General features: G+C 41.2%; 2 protein-coding genes across 2 annotated transcripts in view; both read right to left on the bottom strand.

Moving 5' to 3' along the window:
• LOC148892415 (extracellular serine/threonine protein kinase FAM20C-like) overlaps positions 1-14907 on the bottom strand; it is a 44729-nt gene that overhangs the window by 15733 nt on the left and 14089 nt on the right. The window lies entirely within an intron of this gene.
• dnhd1 (dynein heavy chain domain 1) overlaps positions 1-14907 on the bottom strand; it is a 30426-nt gene that overhangs the window by 14300 nt on the left and 1219 nt on the right. The window contains exons 4-26 of the mRNA XM_089006710.1: positions 13594-13716; positions 13308-13511; positions 13086-13196; positions 11794-11950; positions 11464-11718; positions 10751-10891; positions 10565-10673; positions 9739-9960; positions 9408-9647; positions 8642-8799; positions 7308-7433; positions 6937-7213; positions 6724-6848; positions 6439-6637; positions 6263-6354; positions 5953-6136; positions 5731-5856; positions 5539-5636; positions 2413-5425; positions 2239-2326; positions 1944-2103; positions 1591-1873; positions 81-1497 (exon numbers count right to left, since the gene is read on the bottom strand). Of these exons, the coding sequence (XP_088862836.1) occupies positions 81-1497; positions 1591-1873; positions 1944-2103; positions 2239-2326; positions 2413-5425; positions 5539-5636; positions 5731-5856; positions 5953-6136; positions 6263-6354; positions 6439-6637; positions 6724-6848; positions 6937-7213; positions 7308-7433; positions 8642-8799; positions 9408-9647; positions 9739-9960; positions 10565-10673; positions 10751-10891; positions 11464-11718; positions 11794-11950; positions 13086-13196; positions 13308-13511; positions 13594-13716 (7908 nt within the window). The remainder of the gene's footprint in view (positions 1-80; positions 1498-1590; positions 1874-1943; positions 2104-2238; positions 2327-2412; positions 5426-5538; positions 5637-5730; positions 5857-5952; positions 6137-6262; positions 6355-6438; positions 6638-6723; positions 6849-6936; positions 7214-7307; positions 7434-8641; positions 8800-9407; positions 9648-9738; positions 9961-10564; positions 10674-10750; positions 10892-11463; positions 11719-11793; positions 11951-13085; positions 13197-13307; positions 13512-13593; positions 13717-14907) is intronic.

Genomic DNA, 14907 nt, shown 5'->3' with positions numbered 1-14907 from the left:
ACACAAGCAGAGATCACATGTTTTAGGTCAGAGTAGAAATAAGTATAAAGTCACCGTGCGATGCGATACGGTTTCCTTACTTGTCAAAAATCCAGCTGTCCAAAAGGAATCTTTTTGTTTTATATACCGCAGTAACCCTGGAAATCAGCTTGGTTAGCTCCTGGTCTGTGTAGAGCCCCGGGTAGGACCTGAGGGCTACCAAGAGCTCTTCTCTGACAGAGGAGCTTATATTCTCATGAACCAGAATGATGGTATTAATTTCATAAACCCGACTTCGATTCCCAGCTTGTTTTAAAATCTGATTCAATTCGTTCTCATTACCAGCGTGAACCTCCATCAGGTGGGAGCCTGAAACAGAAGCCGCTAAACGTACGGTGGTTTTACGTCCTGTGCCGCTACTTGAGGCCATGAGCAATCCGTGACCTCCAGGGATGAGCAAAGCCCTGAAAATATGTAACATCTGACGCATCCTTTGGCCGTGCAATGTGTACTTGAATGCAAATTGCCGTTCGGTGTCTGGTATTTCATTGTCTTTCAAGTCAATGTTTGCCAACAAGTGTTGTATCATCACATTGAGATCTTGTGGTCGATAAGAGCTACGATTGAATAAAGGAAAATTATTTCCAACAAGCTCTGGACCATATGTAAGCTTTGTTAGCCCTTTCTCTAAGTGTTGAAGAAACTTTGCTTGTAGGCTTGTGGCAGTCGATTCTGTGGATACAACCAATTTTGGCCCTTGTGCTGGACTTTGAGGGGTAGAGGTGTCTGAGGTGCCGAATGATGCAGTGAGGCTATCAAAGCTCGGAGGGAAGAAAGCTTCGAGGTTGGAGTCATCTCGTAATTGCACCAAAAAGTAAGCTGTTGCTGTCTTGGTGATGAGTGATTGCAGTTTTTTCCTTTCGTCTTCCTGGCTTATCCGGTCACCAAAGGTACGCATGCACTCGTATATCCAAAGATGCACAACGTGGACCTCCATGGCTAAAGGTTCTTGAGGGGCTGGGGAAGATTTCGATTTTAACTTTGGGTCCACAGGCTCTTTTTTGGGAAGGAAGGGTTGCCACAAGCACATTCCCTCAAATACCTTCTTCAGATCATAGTAAGAGAATAAAAATTGGGGACTTTGTCTCGTGGGCTGGAAATTGTCACAAACATTTTTATACAAATTCTCTGTGGCTTGGACGATAGAACGTACCATGTCCAGCACATTTGGGATAAATGGAATATCCCTGATCCAGAGCTTCAGTTGAGGTGAATGAATAGAAAAGATCAACTCTGTGTTTAAGCTTGGAAGCGTGAAGATGGAGAACAGACGTGATAGCCGGGAGGATATGAAACTAACATTGGGGTTGTCCAGTTCAAAGACACAACAGGTAGCCAGGTAGGTGATGACTCCAGGATTGAGAAGTTTGAAATGGTCAGAACCAAGCGCAAGAACTCCTCCTTTAGAAACACTCTGTCTTAGTGTCTCTAAGATCTTCGAATTCTTCCCAGACACATCTATCAAACCAAAAATTAGACAAATGATGTTGATGATAAACAATATTGTCCATTGAATGGTATTTGATTTGTACTCTACCAATTTGGACTCACCACATGGTGTCTCGTGCAAGTCATCCACGTAAAGCAATAAGCCTGGTTGTTTGGCCATGATACCTTTGGTTTTTTGAAAGCTCTTCTGGTAACTAATTCCACATAGCAAATGGCGCAAATCAGCGGGACCCCGGATTGAACTGGCGGGGACTTTGATGTGTGGCTTATCAAAACACAGCAGGGCGTTACACACAGTCGATTTCCCTGAACCTGGCTCCCCTGCAAGCAACACGGGCTGGATGGCCTCCAACATGACGGAGAGCAGACAGGTGTACTTCCAGTACTGTGTCGGGGACAGTGATATTTTTGTTATGGATTCAATTTGATAAAATGTATATAAATGGATCAAAAACCTTTGGAGTGATGGACTTAGTTAGTAAGGTGTTGTTAGAGTATATCTCGTTGTCAATATTAAAGAAGAAGTCAAACACAGTCCCTTCGGGTGGAACCACAATTTTGGATCGGCTTTCCGAAAGTACTTGGCGGGCAACGATGTCAAATTGAGGCCAGAGTCTGTTGAAAAAGGACAGACGAAATGTGTAAAATATGTGTCAGTTGAAGTCGGTGAAAAATATGAAAATTATTTAATTAATTAAGAATTTTGCCGAGTTCACAAATATAATGAGAACAAAAAAAGAGATGACCTACCGAGGATGGAGATGCCCACCAAAACCCCAAATATAAGCCAACACAAAAATATCTTGATTTCTATGTGAATCTCTACCTGGAGGCAAATCTGTTGGAATAATCAATGACAATCATACAAAAAAAATACGTTGAATTAACCACTAGTCATATTTCTAAGTTTCCGAGTAAGAATACCTTTTTGTGCAGTGGCTTCTTTGTTTTTGAGTTTCTTGGCAAAATTGTCCAAGAGGGCTCGCAGGATTCGAATAACTGATGTGATTTCTACCAGGCCGTACGTTGATGGATGACCATTATTTGAAATATTTTTCTTCTTCAGCAAATTGAGAGTGCTGGAGAAAAGATCTTCTGACAACTGAGTCCACATTTTCAGGGTGGCTTGATCCAGAGTGAATCCAAAATGTAAAGAATCCATTTCGCTTTTCCACACGGAATCCCAAACGGCAGTGCCGGAAAAATAAATAAGGCTGCAGCGGGAAACAGCGGAAGGGCTCGCATCACGTAATTCTGTGGTCTCAACAAGTAACTTGAAGCGTGATTGGGATGGTATGAGAGTTTCGCCGGATGGTAAGCTTAAAAATGGGTTCTTAAGGTCACTCAGTGTGCTTAGATGATCGAGCCAGCACGGGTTTCCAGGTGGCTCTCCATCCATTACCAGCCATTTTACAGCTTTGGTCTCTTGACTTAGCGTTTTCGTTTTACACATTTCGGATTTTCCACTCTCATGTCTTTCTGAATCTCGCAATGCTTTGGTCACAGCTCCATCTTGCCATCCGATCTTATCAGAGTATCCACCAAATAATTCATCATGGGACATGGCGTTTGGAAATAAGACCACGGTGTTGACGGAGATCCAGTTTGAAGCGGAGGTCTGGAATTTCCCCTGAGGCGTATCCGATTTTAGTTGGTTGTCATCGGACGTATTTTCCTTGGTTTGGTCTGCTAGCCGAGTGAGGCCTGCTGCCAGAACGTCGTAACATGTTGTTTTTCCACTTCCGCTGGGTCCGAGAAGTATCACCGCACGAGAAAAACTCAAAGTCTGATAGAGTGCCAGAGCATGGCAAATAGTTTCTGCGTTGAAGTTTAACTGTAGCTGATCTAATACTTCGGATACCGCTTCTTCAAGTTCGGAGTTTGGTTCATCCGAGGTATATTGTTGAATAAAGGAAAAGTGACTTGCGATAGGAAACAATTCTTTGAAAATTGAGTTAAAGTGTGAGACTTTGGTGGGGACAGACAAAAAGGGTGAAAGGACAGAGTGAATCGCTTTGACGACAGAAATTTCCTCCAATAAGCCCGGGAAAATGGTTTGTTCTTGAGCTTCGTTGATATGGTCGGGATGTTCATTTTCTGGAGATTTAAGAATAGTTCGGATGAGAAAAGACTGTCTAGCCTTCCCTGAAAAATTCTCATGTGGGGCAAATTGTTCAAAGAATTTTTTAGAGGTGGATGTGATATTTTGTAAAATGACAAGATGGCTACTCTGGTTTTGAGTCAGGAAGATCGGCAGACAGAGCCAGTCCTTGCCAATGTTAATGAGGGACACCAGACGCTGACTTAAGGATTTAGCCTCTTGAAAACCAAACGAAGTTAGCATTATCTCCACAATGATCCTGTGATCGGGACGGGTTAACGCCACGGATCTGGTGGAAAATCGCAAACTTTGCGAAAGCTCCAAGCTGCATTCCTTCGATGAGATGAGAATACTTGCATAGTTGGGGCTAGGGGTAACGCGTATCCCTGAAAGTACCATATAGACTTCTGGATGAAAAGCGCTTTTAGAACCAAGGGCGGTCTTTCCCTCATCATTGCTCTTTACTGATAAGTTAAAGAAAAATTGGTAAATGTCCTCAAGCTGTTGTGCCAGTGATGCCTGGACAACTTGAGGAAGCAAGTCCACAGCGTCCAGAACAAACCACGCCCCTGTCAAAACAGCCCCAAGGAGCATTTTTTGAAAAACATCACATGACATGTTGGGACAGCAGGACATCATCACGACATTTCTCCCCAACACTTTTCCGAGATGGACCACCGTATTTGTCTTTCCCGAAGAACAGGGGCCGTTCACAAAGCCACACCTGTAGTTTGTCACGGCGAGTAGAATTCCCATTATCACTCGATCCGTGCAGGGGGTATGTACCATTCCGAATTCTTCTGGACCAAAATATTCATAACCATATGGAAGCTTATGGCCCAAAACGTCCACATAACATTTTGGACTATCCATTTCTTCCTGACTCGTTGAGGTCATACAATACTTCAGAGAACTCAGCCACTCGAAAGATAACGCTGGATGACACTGCGACTGCATGAGTTGAGCGAGTTGCTCTGCATGTTTAATCCTAAGGAGGACAAAGGCACGCAAGCAGGCTGTTGTGTATTTTGAGAGCTGTGCGGCAATTTTAGGACTCACAACAGCATCCCTTAAGGACCGGCAAAGATTTGTCAGTTGTGCATTGTTGAATGCATTAATCCCACTCATCTTCATGGTACTTGAGTCCTGGAAAGCATGATTAAGGGTAATGCACCAGACGATCTCCTCTGCTACAAGAAGACACTGGAGAGGATATTTAGTCGTCATTTCAAGCACCGGTATTGAATGTCCATGGGTGTTTTGATGTGCAGCGTCGAGATTTGATGGCTGGAGTTGTTTTCGTTCATCAGCACATTGCGTCAGGAGACTTTCCGTGGTTGACTTGAGCTGATTCTGAAAGGTACTCAGCCAAATCAAAAGATTATGATTCGGTTCCATCGGGGAAAGAAAGATAATGTGCTCCTGGAAGTTGCCGAAGATTCCAAGTATCCTCGTTTGTGTATCACCTGTGTCCCGTCGATCTATAGTTCCAGATATTTCCTCCACATCCATCGACTGTACACCTTTAAAAAATTTACGTATAAAGGGTAACAGAGAGGTGGGTGTTGGTTGTAAAGAAAGTAGTTCCACCACTTCTCTGTCACTTAAGAAGTAGAGCCTCGGAAATAATTTGCAGTGTGAATGGAGACGATTTGCCATTTGGTTAGCGAGAGCGTTCAATGTCGTGATCTCATTCAAGAGAATTTCGCAAAGGTTGCCTCCGTGAGGATTTTCCATCCCTGTTTTGGGACGGACAAGATTCAGCACATTGGGTTGAGCCGAGTTGTGACACATCATGGTCTTGAAACGCTCATCAACTGATCGGAATTGTGCCAGCTATGAAAAAAGAGAGTTATTCTGATTATAAGTGTGATTTTTTTTACTTAAAATATTTTCTTTCAGACAGCAATGTGGATATTGGTTGATCTCATAATTACAATTGCACGTACCAAATCCCATCTTTGAACACCCAAGGCTCTTTCTTGGAATATTTTAGTCAGGAAGATCCATTTTTGTTGATAGATCTCAAACAAATGCAACAGCTTCTCTATGCAGGCATAATGGAAACCACCTTTTATCCACCTTTGTTAAGTCTAGTACAATCGGTTGCGATAGCTGGAGGGACAGAGTATCGTGTTTACCAAGCTCTTGGAGCAAGTGCATCCATTCTTCTACTTGGGACCTAAAGTCGACACTGTGTCGTGACTTGTGCATGTTTGACATTGTCATCAAATCCGTTTCTATCTCAGAGAAGAGAAATTCTAGACCTGGTTATTGGAAAGTAAAAAAAAAAATCCAATCAGAGGCATGAAGAAAACTTAATGTTAATGTTAATTCCTCTGTATGCTACCTTATTGACTCACCAATGATAATTTTGACATCACAAGAAGTGTCAGAAGTGGAATTCTTTGTCAATACCAGTGGATCAGAAAGATGCCAACAAGGACCTTTACAGTTATCCAGCTGGAAAATACGGTTTGTCCAGGACCGTTGAATTTTCTCAAACATCTGCTCAATGGAATTCTCCTTTTGAGCATCACTACAGATCTGAAACGCAGCAGTGACTTTCTGTGAGTTTGAGAATTGTTTTGATCATAATGTCTTATGTATATTCACACATCAAGGTTGGTGAGTTGATAAATTTCTGCACTGCATCTGCAACATCTTTCCCACCTTGTTGATCAGTTCCTGGTGAAGACCAAACGGCTGATAAATAAGTTGGGCAACAGTTGCATTTTTATCAGAGACATGCCATAATCCAAGACCTGTCATGTGGAACAGAGGTTTTAAGCTTTTCACATACATTACACATCTCAAAGCATTCTAAAAAATTCAATTTGGATACTGGCCTTTAAAAAAAGTCCTCCGGTGTTTCGGTTTGATGGTCGGTTGCCGAAATGCAGCCAAGATTTCCAGCCGACAACTTAAATCATCAATGGCTTTTGAAGTCTCCCGAAACAGTGCATCATCAACGGATATAATGTGTGATAGCTTTGCAACTTGTTGCTGCCACTGAGTGATTTGCTCTTGTGCTTGTGCGAATGCAAGCTAGCAGAAAGACAATATTTCAATGTTGAGATTGAAAAGGCGGGGTCAATTACGTTTATAAAATGAGGATCGGCGTATACATTTACCTCAGTGAACAGGAACGTATTCCATTCCTGTAAACATCTTTTGTAAAGAGCTGTAAGATCCCAAAGCTCCTTCCGGGCAATGAGTTTTGGAATGTCAGTCAGGTCACTCAAGTCAACTGGATTTTCTAATGAGGAGTTGACATTAATTATAGCCGGTACTCTAATTCGATCTACTTTTATACATTCAACTTTCCAAATCTTTTTTTTTCTGACCTACGAATATTTCACCAGTCCTGGATAGCTGCTCCAGATTGGAGGAGGCAGTTTCCACACGTAAAGTCATATAATTCAATTCAGAAGCCAACCGTTCTGCATTTTGTCCTGGGTCAAGAAAGAGACCAGTGGTCGCGTTACAGACGAGACTTCTTAAGTCAGAAGCCATCCAAGGGAACATTGTGCAGAGCGCAGTAGCCACTGTGGGAAGGCGGCAGCGCAAGGTGCCGTCTGCTTGCTTCAAGTGGGAATTATAGCAATCCCACGTGTCTAATATCTAAATGGAAGAGGGCAAATATGATTAAATAAAGCACAGCGTGTGTACAAACTGGATGAAGAACATGTAGAAAGAATATTTTATCTTTATGAACCTTTTTCGCCAAATTCAGCTCCGCATTGGTCATCTCTCTATAGTGAATGCTAATACTGTCCTGGAGTGTGTGAAGATACTCCAAACATTTCTGCATCTCAGCCAGCATGTTCATTGACTTACACACCTAAGGACACATTAGACTCTTCAACATGTCTCAGAATTATGTTGAATTTATCACTACAGAAATGAAAGGTGATACAGTCGCTCCCCAACTTACAAACGAGATACATTCCAAGCAGTCATTCAGAAGTTGAATTTGTTTGTAAGTTGCTTCAGTGCTATATTTTGTACTGAATGGGGAAGTGTAAAACACAGACACTCTAACAGTCGTAAAATAAATTCACACATACTATAGTACAATTAAGCCATAAGTGAAGCTGCTGGCACGTAATTTCTGAATCACGTGCCAGCAGCCATTACTTTTTCTTATGCATCGCCTCCTCCTGGAGTGCCAACTGAGAAGAGAGATTTCCTCCCCCCCCCACATACTCTACACAGCCAATCGTAAGCGAGCTAGGAAAATCAGGGCGTGAACTCGTTGTCAAAATTTCAGCATATCCAGGCGCTGTTTGGTCAGCCGTCGCGTAAACATCCAGCCCTTGAAAGCCCCAATGTGTCTCTGTGCGTGTGTGTGCGTGAAGCACAGTACGCAGCCAATCGCAAGTGAGTTCGGCCGGAAAAAGGCACACAATACAAATTCTAACTTACAGCCTCTCTGTCCGAACATTTTTTGACATAGTGATACCTCGGTTTACGAACGCTTTAGCTAATGAACGTTTCGCCTGACGAACACGAACGAGGTGTGCGTTTGTGTGACTTAGCGTTCCAGTACCAGTATGCTAAGTCGACCATTGCTACGTGTGGCTAGGGGACCATGTTAGTAAGGATATTATCACCGAGAAAGCACGGCAACTTCACTCAGATATCATCAAGAGGCCACGACATCAACAACCATCACAAAGGTAAATAAAACGACTTTATTATACAGTACTGTTTATTTCTTCAATTACAATACAATAGCACATATATTATATATAAAAGAAGGTATATTTTGTATAGTTTTAAGGCTTATTTAGTAGAAAATGATGTTTTATGGGGACCTGGAAACGGATTATTCTCATTTTTAATGGTTTCATATGGGAAATTATTTTTGGAAGACACACTTTTCACTTGGCACACACTTTCTGGGAAGCAATTAAGTTCTTAAGCCGAGGTATCACTGTCCCCACAAAAATGCTCGGATGTAACATTGTTCGTAACTTCAATGTTCGTAAGTCGGGGAGCGTCTGTATAGGTTTGACAGAAAAAAAGGAGTGATGAGAAGGTCGATACCACATCGACATATGTTGGCAAGTCATGCAAATCTTTGGGTTCAGTCCTGAGAGCGGCGAGAGATTCCTCCAAATCCTGCAAAAAGCTCTCTGAGCATAGTTTCCATTGCTTCACTAACTCTTCCTGTACTTCATTCTCTATTGAACTCAACTGCTGCCCTGAAAAAAACAGCAATTTTTTAACGTATCCATTAATATTTTTTTTTTTCGATTATGGTAATGATCATGACCTGTCGGTCCATGTACTACGTTAGCACTAAACACGTATGCAGACGCTCCCCAACTTACGAATGAGATATGTTCCAAACAGTCATTCGTAAGGTGAATTCGTTCGTAAGTTGCTTCAGTGCTATATTTTGTATGGAATGTCTGTTTAAGGCTGAAAAAGTATGTAGCGTTATCTCTTGTTTCTATTTATAATAGTATTTTATTTATTATTGTATATATATGCTTGTCTGTGACTGTAAAGTGTCCTTGGGAGCTTTGAAAGGCGGTTGAAATAAAATGTATTATTATTATTATTATTATTATTATTATTATTATTATTATTATTATTATTATTATTATTAAGGTATGTTTAAGGCTTGTATAAATAACCTGTATTGGGTTGTGCTGAAAAATAAACATTTAATAACATGTAAAACTGGAGAGAATACTTCATATGTTACAACAAAAATGTTTGTATGTACCGTTATTCGTAACTCGAATGTTCGTAAGTAGGGGAGTGTCTGTACCATTGGAGCAGAATGTCTGTGTCATTTACCTACCGAGGCTTTCCTTTATATGGGTGCAGTGGATCATGAATAGCTGGTTGGAGGTAGAGATGAACGAGGGGGCAGCACATATTTGTTCAATCCACCGGCGCACTTTCGTAATTAGCTCCTGATATAGCGTAGCGGGTTGACCCTTCATGTTTTCTAAAGAAACTGGGCTCCACTGATTGATGAACACACCGACATCCAGTAACCACGTGTGAAGTTTTAACAGCTGTTGGATCTCACACTCTGCTGCCTGTCCAAATAGTGGAAACAAAAATGAAAGGAGTATATTGTGTGTTGACGTTGGCTAAAGAGGTGATATATTCTTGCGATAGAATACTTGCATGCATCAGCTCCAAGTGTTCAGCGTTGACGCATATCGACACATCATTGTTGGTAATATACCACACAAGTTGTTCTTTGGATAAAGGATAGTATGAGTAAGGTATTCGGTGGCCCTGCACAGTGGTCACCGACTTCCAAAGAGGGCGCTGTTCTCTGATCCAATCACAACAGGTGTAACGTAGGAGAACGGGCATTCCATCATTCTCCTTTATCTCCCCTGGGGAATTGAGATATAATAAGAAAATAAAATGAAGAAACTTGGATATTGCAGGCATGTTTGCATGTTATTGTCGAAAGTGAAAAGTTGCTAACAGAGAACACGCTATACACTTTTGTTTTTTTTTTCTTTTGTTAATTTGTTTTGGACCTATAGACTGTAAGGGCATTTCACACTAAATTATAAAATGTTGAAGTTAGCTGTACTCATTCACTGCCATTCCCGAATTTATTCAGGAATTGAAAAGCATGACGTGGAGCGCCATTCCCGAATTTGTTCGGGTTTTGCTTTTTCTTACGGGGGGGTGCGTTTAAAGCTTCGGTCAGGACTCTGGCAATGTTTTAGGGGGCAGCATTTGCCTTTTGGACAGCCGCCCCCTTTTTCAAGCTCATATTACTCCAGACCCATATAACTTAGGAATTAAATCCTTTTGTTCTGATGAAAGAAGAGAGTCTAAGGTTTCTTACGCTGCATTGAATGTAGTCCTAAAATTCAATATTCTGTGGGTCCGGAATTGGAGTGAAAATGACAAAAACCCTGGCACTGCAGTGGACATATTTTTGCACATCATCTGGCAATGAATGAGTTAATTAAAAAAAGGTACCTTCAGTATCAATGACACCAGAATTTGGACTATCATTGAGGTCAGATGTTTCATTCTGACGGTAAATTACGCTGCTGACCTCCAGGAAAAATCCACAAGCGTCACATATCTATTAGAGAAAAGTCACATTGGCAATCATAAACTCAGTTCATAAAACTTTTGATTTCGGGAAAACATAGATGTCACCTGGCTTATTGAGTTGCCGACAGTTAAAAGGGCCTGTGTGATTGTTTCTTGGAAGGAATGTATAGGTGGGTCGAGAGTCAGCTGACCGGAAACAAGAAGCAGATCCATTTGGAAGAGGCAACCGCAGTGAGAATTTTCTCTCTAAGATCAAAAAAAAAAAAAAAAAACGCAGTATGATATCTTTAGTCAAATGCAAAACACCAATAAAGTGTCCAAAATCTGCAAAAAAATGAACCCGGAAGTGGCCAGTTTCAGAAAGTTCGTGGCCCTTGTTCGTGGCGTCACCCCAAGACGTCTTGCCTTGCTGAAGAATCAAAACAATGGCTTCAGCCATTTTACAAATTATGGACACAACTTGTCCGGAGAATATTCAGCGCGAGCCTTAAAACGTAAAATATAGCTATATGCGGTGGAATCTTTGTAAAATACGCTCAGTAGAAGTCATTTGAAGCCATTTTACAAATTATGGACACAACTTGTCCGGAGACCTGCACGCGTAAGCACCCAAGCATGAAAAAAGAAAACCCGGACAAATTCAGGAATGGCGCTCGACATCATATTTTCAGTTCCCGAATATATTCGTGAATGGCAGTGACTGAGTTAACATACTTTCTCTTTACATTTTTGTGTCTTTATATGCCAGAATTTTGTATGTGAATTCCTGTTACGACTGGCTGTAGGCGAGATTAAAATTTAGGGTAGGCTTACTTTACCTCCAGAACATTGCTGAGGAATAACGTGACATTTTGCCGGATGACGGTGACAAGACTCTGCATGATGATGTGATTGACAAGAGCAGCAAAGTTGCCGAGCTTCTGCAGGATGCTGTCAGCGTGTGCCAAGTTCCTCTGAAGGTCATTCAGGTGCCCTTGGTGCCGATGCATGGGCTTGCAACAATGATGTGGCAATTCGGCATAGGAGAGGTGCTCCTGAAGCTCCTTGAGGACCTTGTAAGATTTCTCTTTGGCCTGTTGGCAATTTCCAACAAAATTGAAAAATTTGAAAGGGATTGTTTCAATAAGTAACGCTTTTTAAAAGAATACCTTATTAAGGATGCCGGTGCGTAATTGAGACAACTGCCGTAGACTGTTCTGAAAGTTTTCCCTATAGGCCACCATAATTTTCTGAAATTCCAACAGGGTGTATGTTTTTGACCCATCCAGGGGGAGCAAGTGTGTCACTTTCAGTTCTTCTATCCTTCTGTAGAAAAGTATATTCTTAAGTCATGTGATTTCAGCACCAAAGCCAAGTGACACGGGTTGACTTCGAAACTAATTGCTAGCCATTGTTCTTTCAGATAATTGTGGTGTATTTGGATGATAATTCATAACAATACCACTATTCTAATCTCATACTGCTGAGAAGATTGGCTATTTCCTGTGGTCATCTTCAGTTCTCTTTATGGTTTTATGGTTATCACCTTACTTCATTGAAAACTGAATCGACTGGCTGGTGACAGTAAATCTCGCATCTGAACGCACTTTGAAATTAAATGGATCATCATTATATTATTATCAGGGCTTTAAATTACCGTATTTTCTGGACTATAAGGCACCTTCGACGAATGACATTTAAAACCCTTTTCCATACATAAGGTACACGTGCAATAAGGGGCACCTTTAATAAATGACATATTTTAAAACATTTTCCATACATAAGGATTATGATGCGCATGGTCAGCTTTTGAAAAAAAAAATTTCTTTTAGGGGCCCCTTATAGTACAGAAAATACGGTAGTTTGACTAGGCTATAGCTCAAAGAACATTTTTCTTTTCCATCACTTGTAACATCATAAAAGTAAACACAAATTCCAAATTACGTGGCTTGCAGCAGATGACGCAACGCAAATATTGCACTGTGTACGGACAAATGACAACTGGAGCAAAATCATCAGCAAAGGACAAATTAAGCAAGGGAGCATTTGTGGTAGGTAGATCAGAATCAGAATCATCTTTCTTGCCAAGTATGTAGAACACACAAGGAATTTGTTTCCGGTCGAACACGCTGCACTAGTATCATCATCAAAAAATTGCAAAGAGGCACTATACAGTTCCATTTGGGCTACTGTTCAAAGAGTTAATGGCTTAGGAGAAGCTGTTTAATTACTTAATTTTAAAGTATTGTTCTGTTATATATTCTGATTATTAATCTTTAATACTTTGCAACAATGATTTTTTTTGCGATTAGTCATCTTATTGTGTTTCAAGTTGTGAAAAATCGGGCAGGCAACTTTTCAGAGTTGTCTGCCCTGGTGTCCGCTAACTTTTTGTCATGATTTTCAGACACTGGTTTCAGGCTGAAAATTCAAGCGACCTGGTGTGAAAATTGAGACTGACCTGGATAAGAGAAGAAGGCCATTTCTGTACTGGGGGATGTTTGTTAGCAGGAGAGCCTGCACTTCCTCAAACCTTTGCCTGTAAACAAGCTCACGCACATTTTTATACCACCTAGTACAAAAGACAAACAACATGATCACAATATTAGGTAACACACATAACACACAATGCAGTTCTACAGTAATAAAGCTTGTTGTTTTTGAATTAAATAAGAGCACTTACAGAGCGACAGCATTTCGTAGAATAAAATCCCGAAAAAAGGGAACCGCCCGCAAAGCCGTCCAAAGCACCGATTCTCTGTGCCACGCTTCCAAAGAAACAAGTCCTCCGTAACCACTCTGGGTGACGTGAAGCACTGTACTGACGGTAAAGACGTAGTGCTCGGAACCGGCCTCATGGACTGGGACCACTCGCAGGTCATAGGGTCTTGAGTACAAAAGACAACAAACGCATATTTGATGCTGCCCGTTGGTGCGCTACCAGTCGGTGTAGAAAAGGCAAGCTGTACCTGTACAAGTCACCCTCTTGTTCTTTCAAGTAAAACACCTTTAGTTCTCCCAAATCTCTTTCCTTGAGGAAAAATTGAACTATTTCCATGCCAGTAATGGGAACCTTTTCAACAAGAGTCGCCCTAAAACAAATAAAAATGGTGTGTAAATGGTGTGTAAAATATTGAGTAAGAGAATTTCAGAATAAATCCATTTGGGCGTAAATAATTTTGTGCTGCAATCCAATCCGACGTGCTGTTCCTGCTGAGGTGCTACCCTGGCTAAGGGGAGGCAGAACAATATTGACATGTAGAGAACTGAAGAACAACACTTCTTCGACGCTAAGTAACTTGGTTGTAATATTATCATTTTCGTCATTTTACTTTAAATTTCATAAATGTGTTGCTGCACTGTGTCAAAATTTTAGTTGCTTCTAAAACCATATTGATCAATGTCAACCATTAGCAATTCGATGGCGCTTTGCATTCTTTATTAGCATCAAGCTAAACAGCGTTTCCTAAGGAAAATCTATGGAGCTATTTTAGATGCCGCACCTGTAAGTAAATTTCTTAGAATCAGAATCATGAAACACTGGACATGATGTTATTCTGTCCGTTTGTGCCAATGGATGGTCCTCACATGAGATTTAGCCTTGATGTTGAGAGTGGTGTGGGAGCTATGCCTCAGGGATGGGAAGGTTGTGAATTTGGGACACATCATCAGAAGTGCTCCAAAGAATCATTGTGTGTTTCGGCCTTTCATCACTAGACACCCTCATCGATGGTGGCCAGCGACAGGTTGATCACGCCCGTGCTTGTGTCCCATGCCCAATCAGATGTTGAGAAGCTGGTGGGGGGGGGGAGTCTTAGGTTGCTGATCTATGAGCCCAACAACTACTTTAGATATAATAAATGTGTTGCTCCACTGTTTGTCAACATTTCAGTTGCTTCTAAAACCATATTGATCAATGTCAACCATTAGCAAGTCGGTGGCGCTATGTATTCTTTGCTAGCATTAAGCTAAATAGTGTTTCCGAAGGAAAAGCTATGTAGCTATTTTAAATACCGCGTGTATAAGTAAATTTCTTTTTTTTATATATTTAGTTTGACGTCAACTTTACCTGGGAATAACAGCTCCAAGCTACTTTTTTTAATTTATTGTTCAAGATTTGCCAAACTGCTGCTTATTGCCAAGTGCGCTCAACAAGGCACTAGTACGATAGTTGCATCTCTGGAGAGTGTAAAAAAATTACAGAGTTAGCTTATCAGCTTATTTCTGTGCCTGGAAGCAAAGCGTTGTGCGTTTTATTAACAAGTTTACATTACAGTGGGGGC

The sequence above is a fragment of the Hippocampus bargibanti genome, linkage group LG10 (assembly GCF_051943395.1).
Source record: "Hippocampus bargibanti isolate YZ-2025 linkage group LG10, ASM5194339v1, whole genome shotgun sequence".
NCBI lineage: Eukaryota > Metazoa > Chordata > Actinopteri > Syngnathiformes > Syngnathidae > Hippocampus > Hippocampus bargibanti.
Note: the sequence above shows the minus strand (reverse complement) of the source record. Positions and strands in the feature narration are given on the sequence as shown.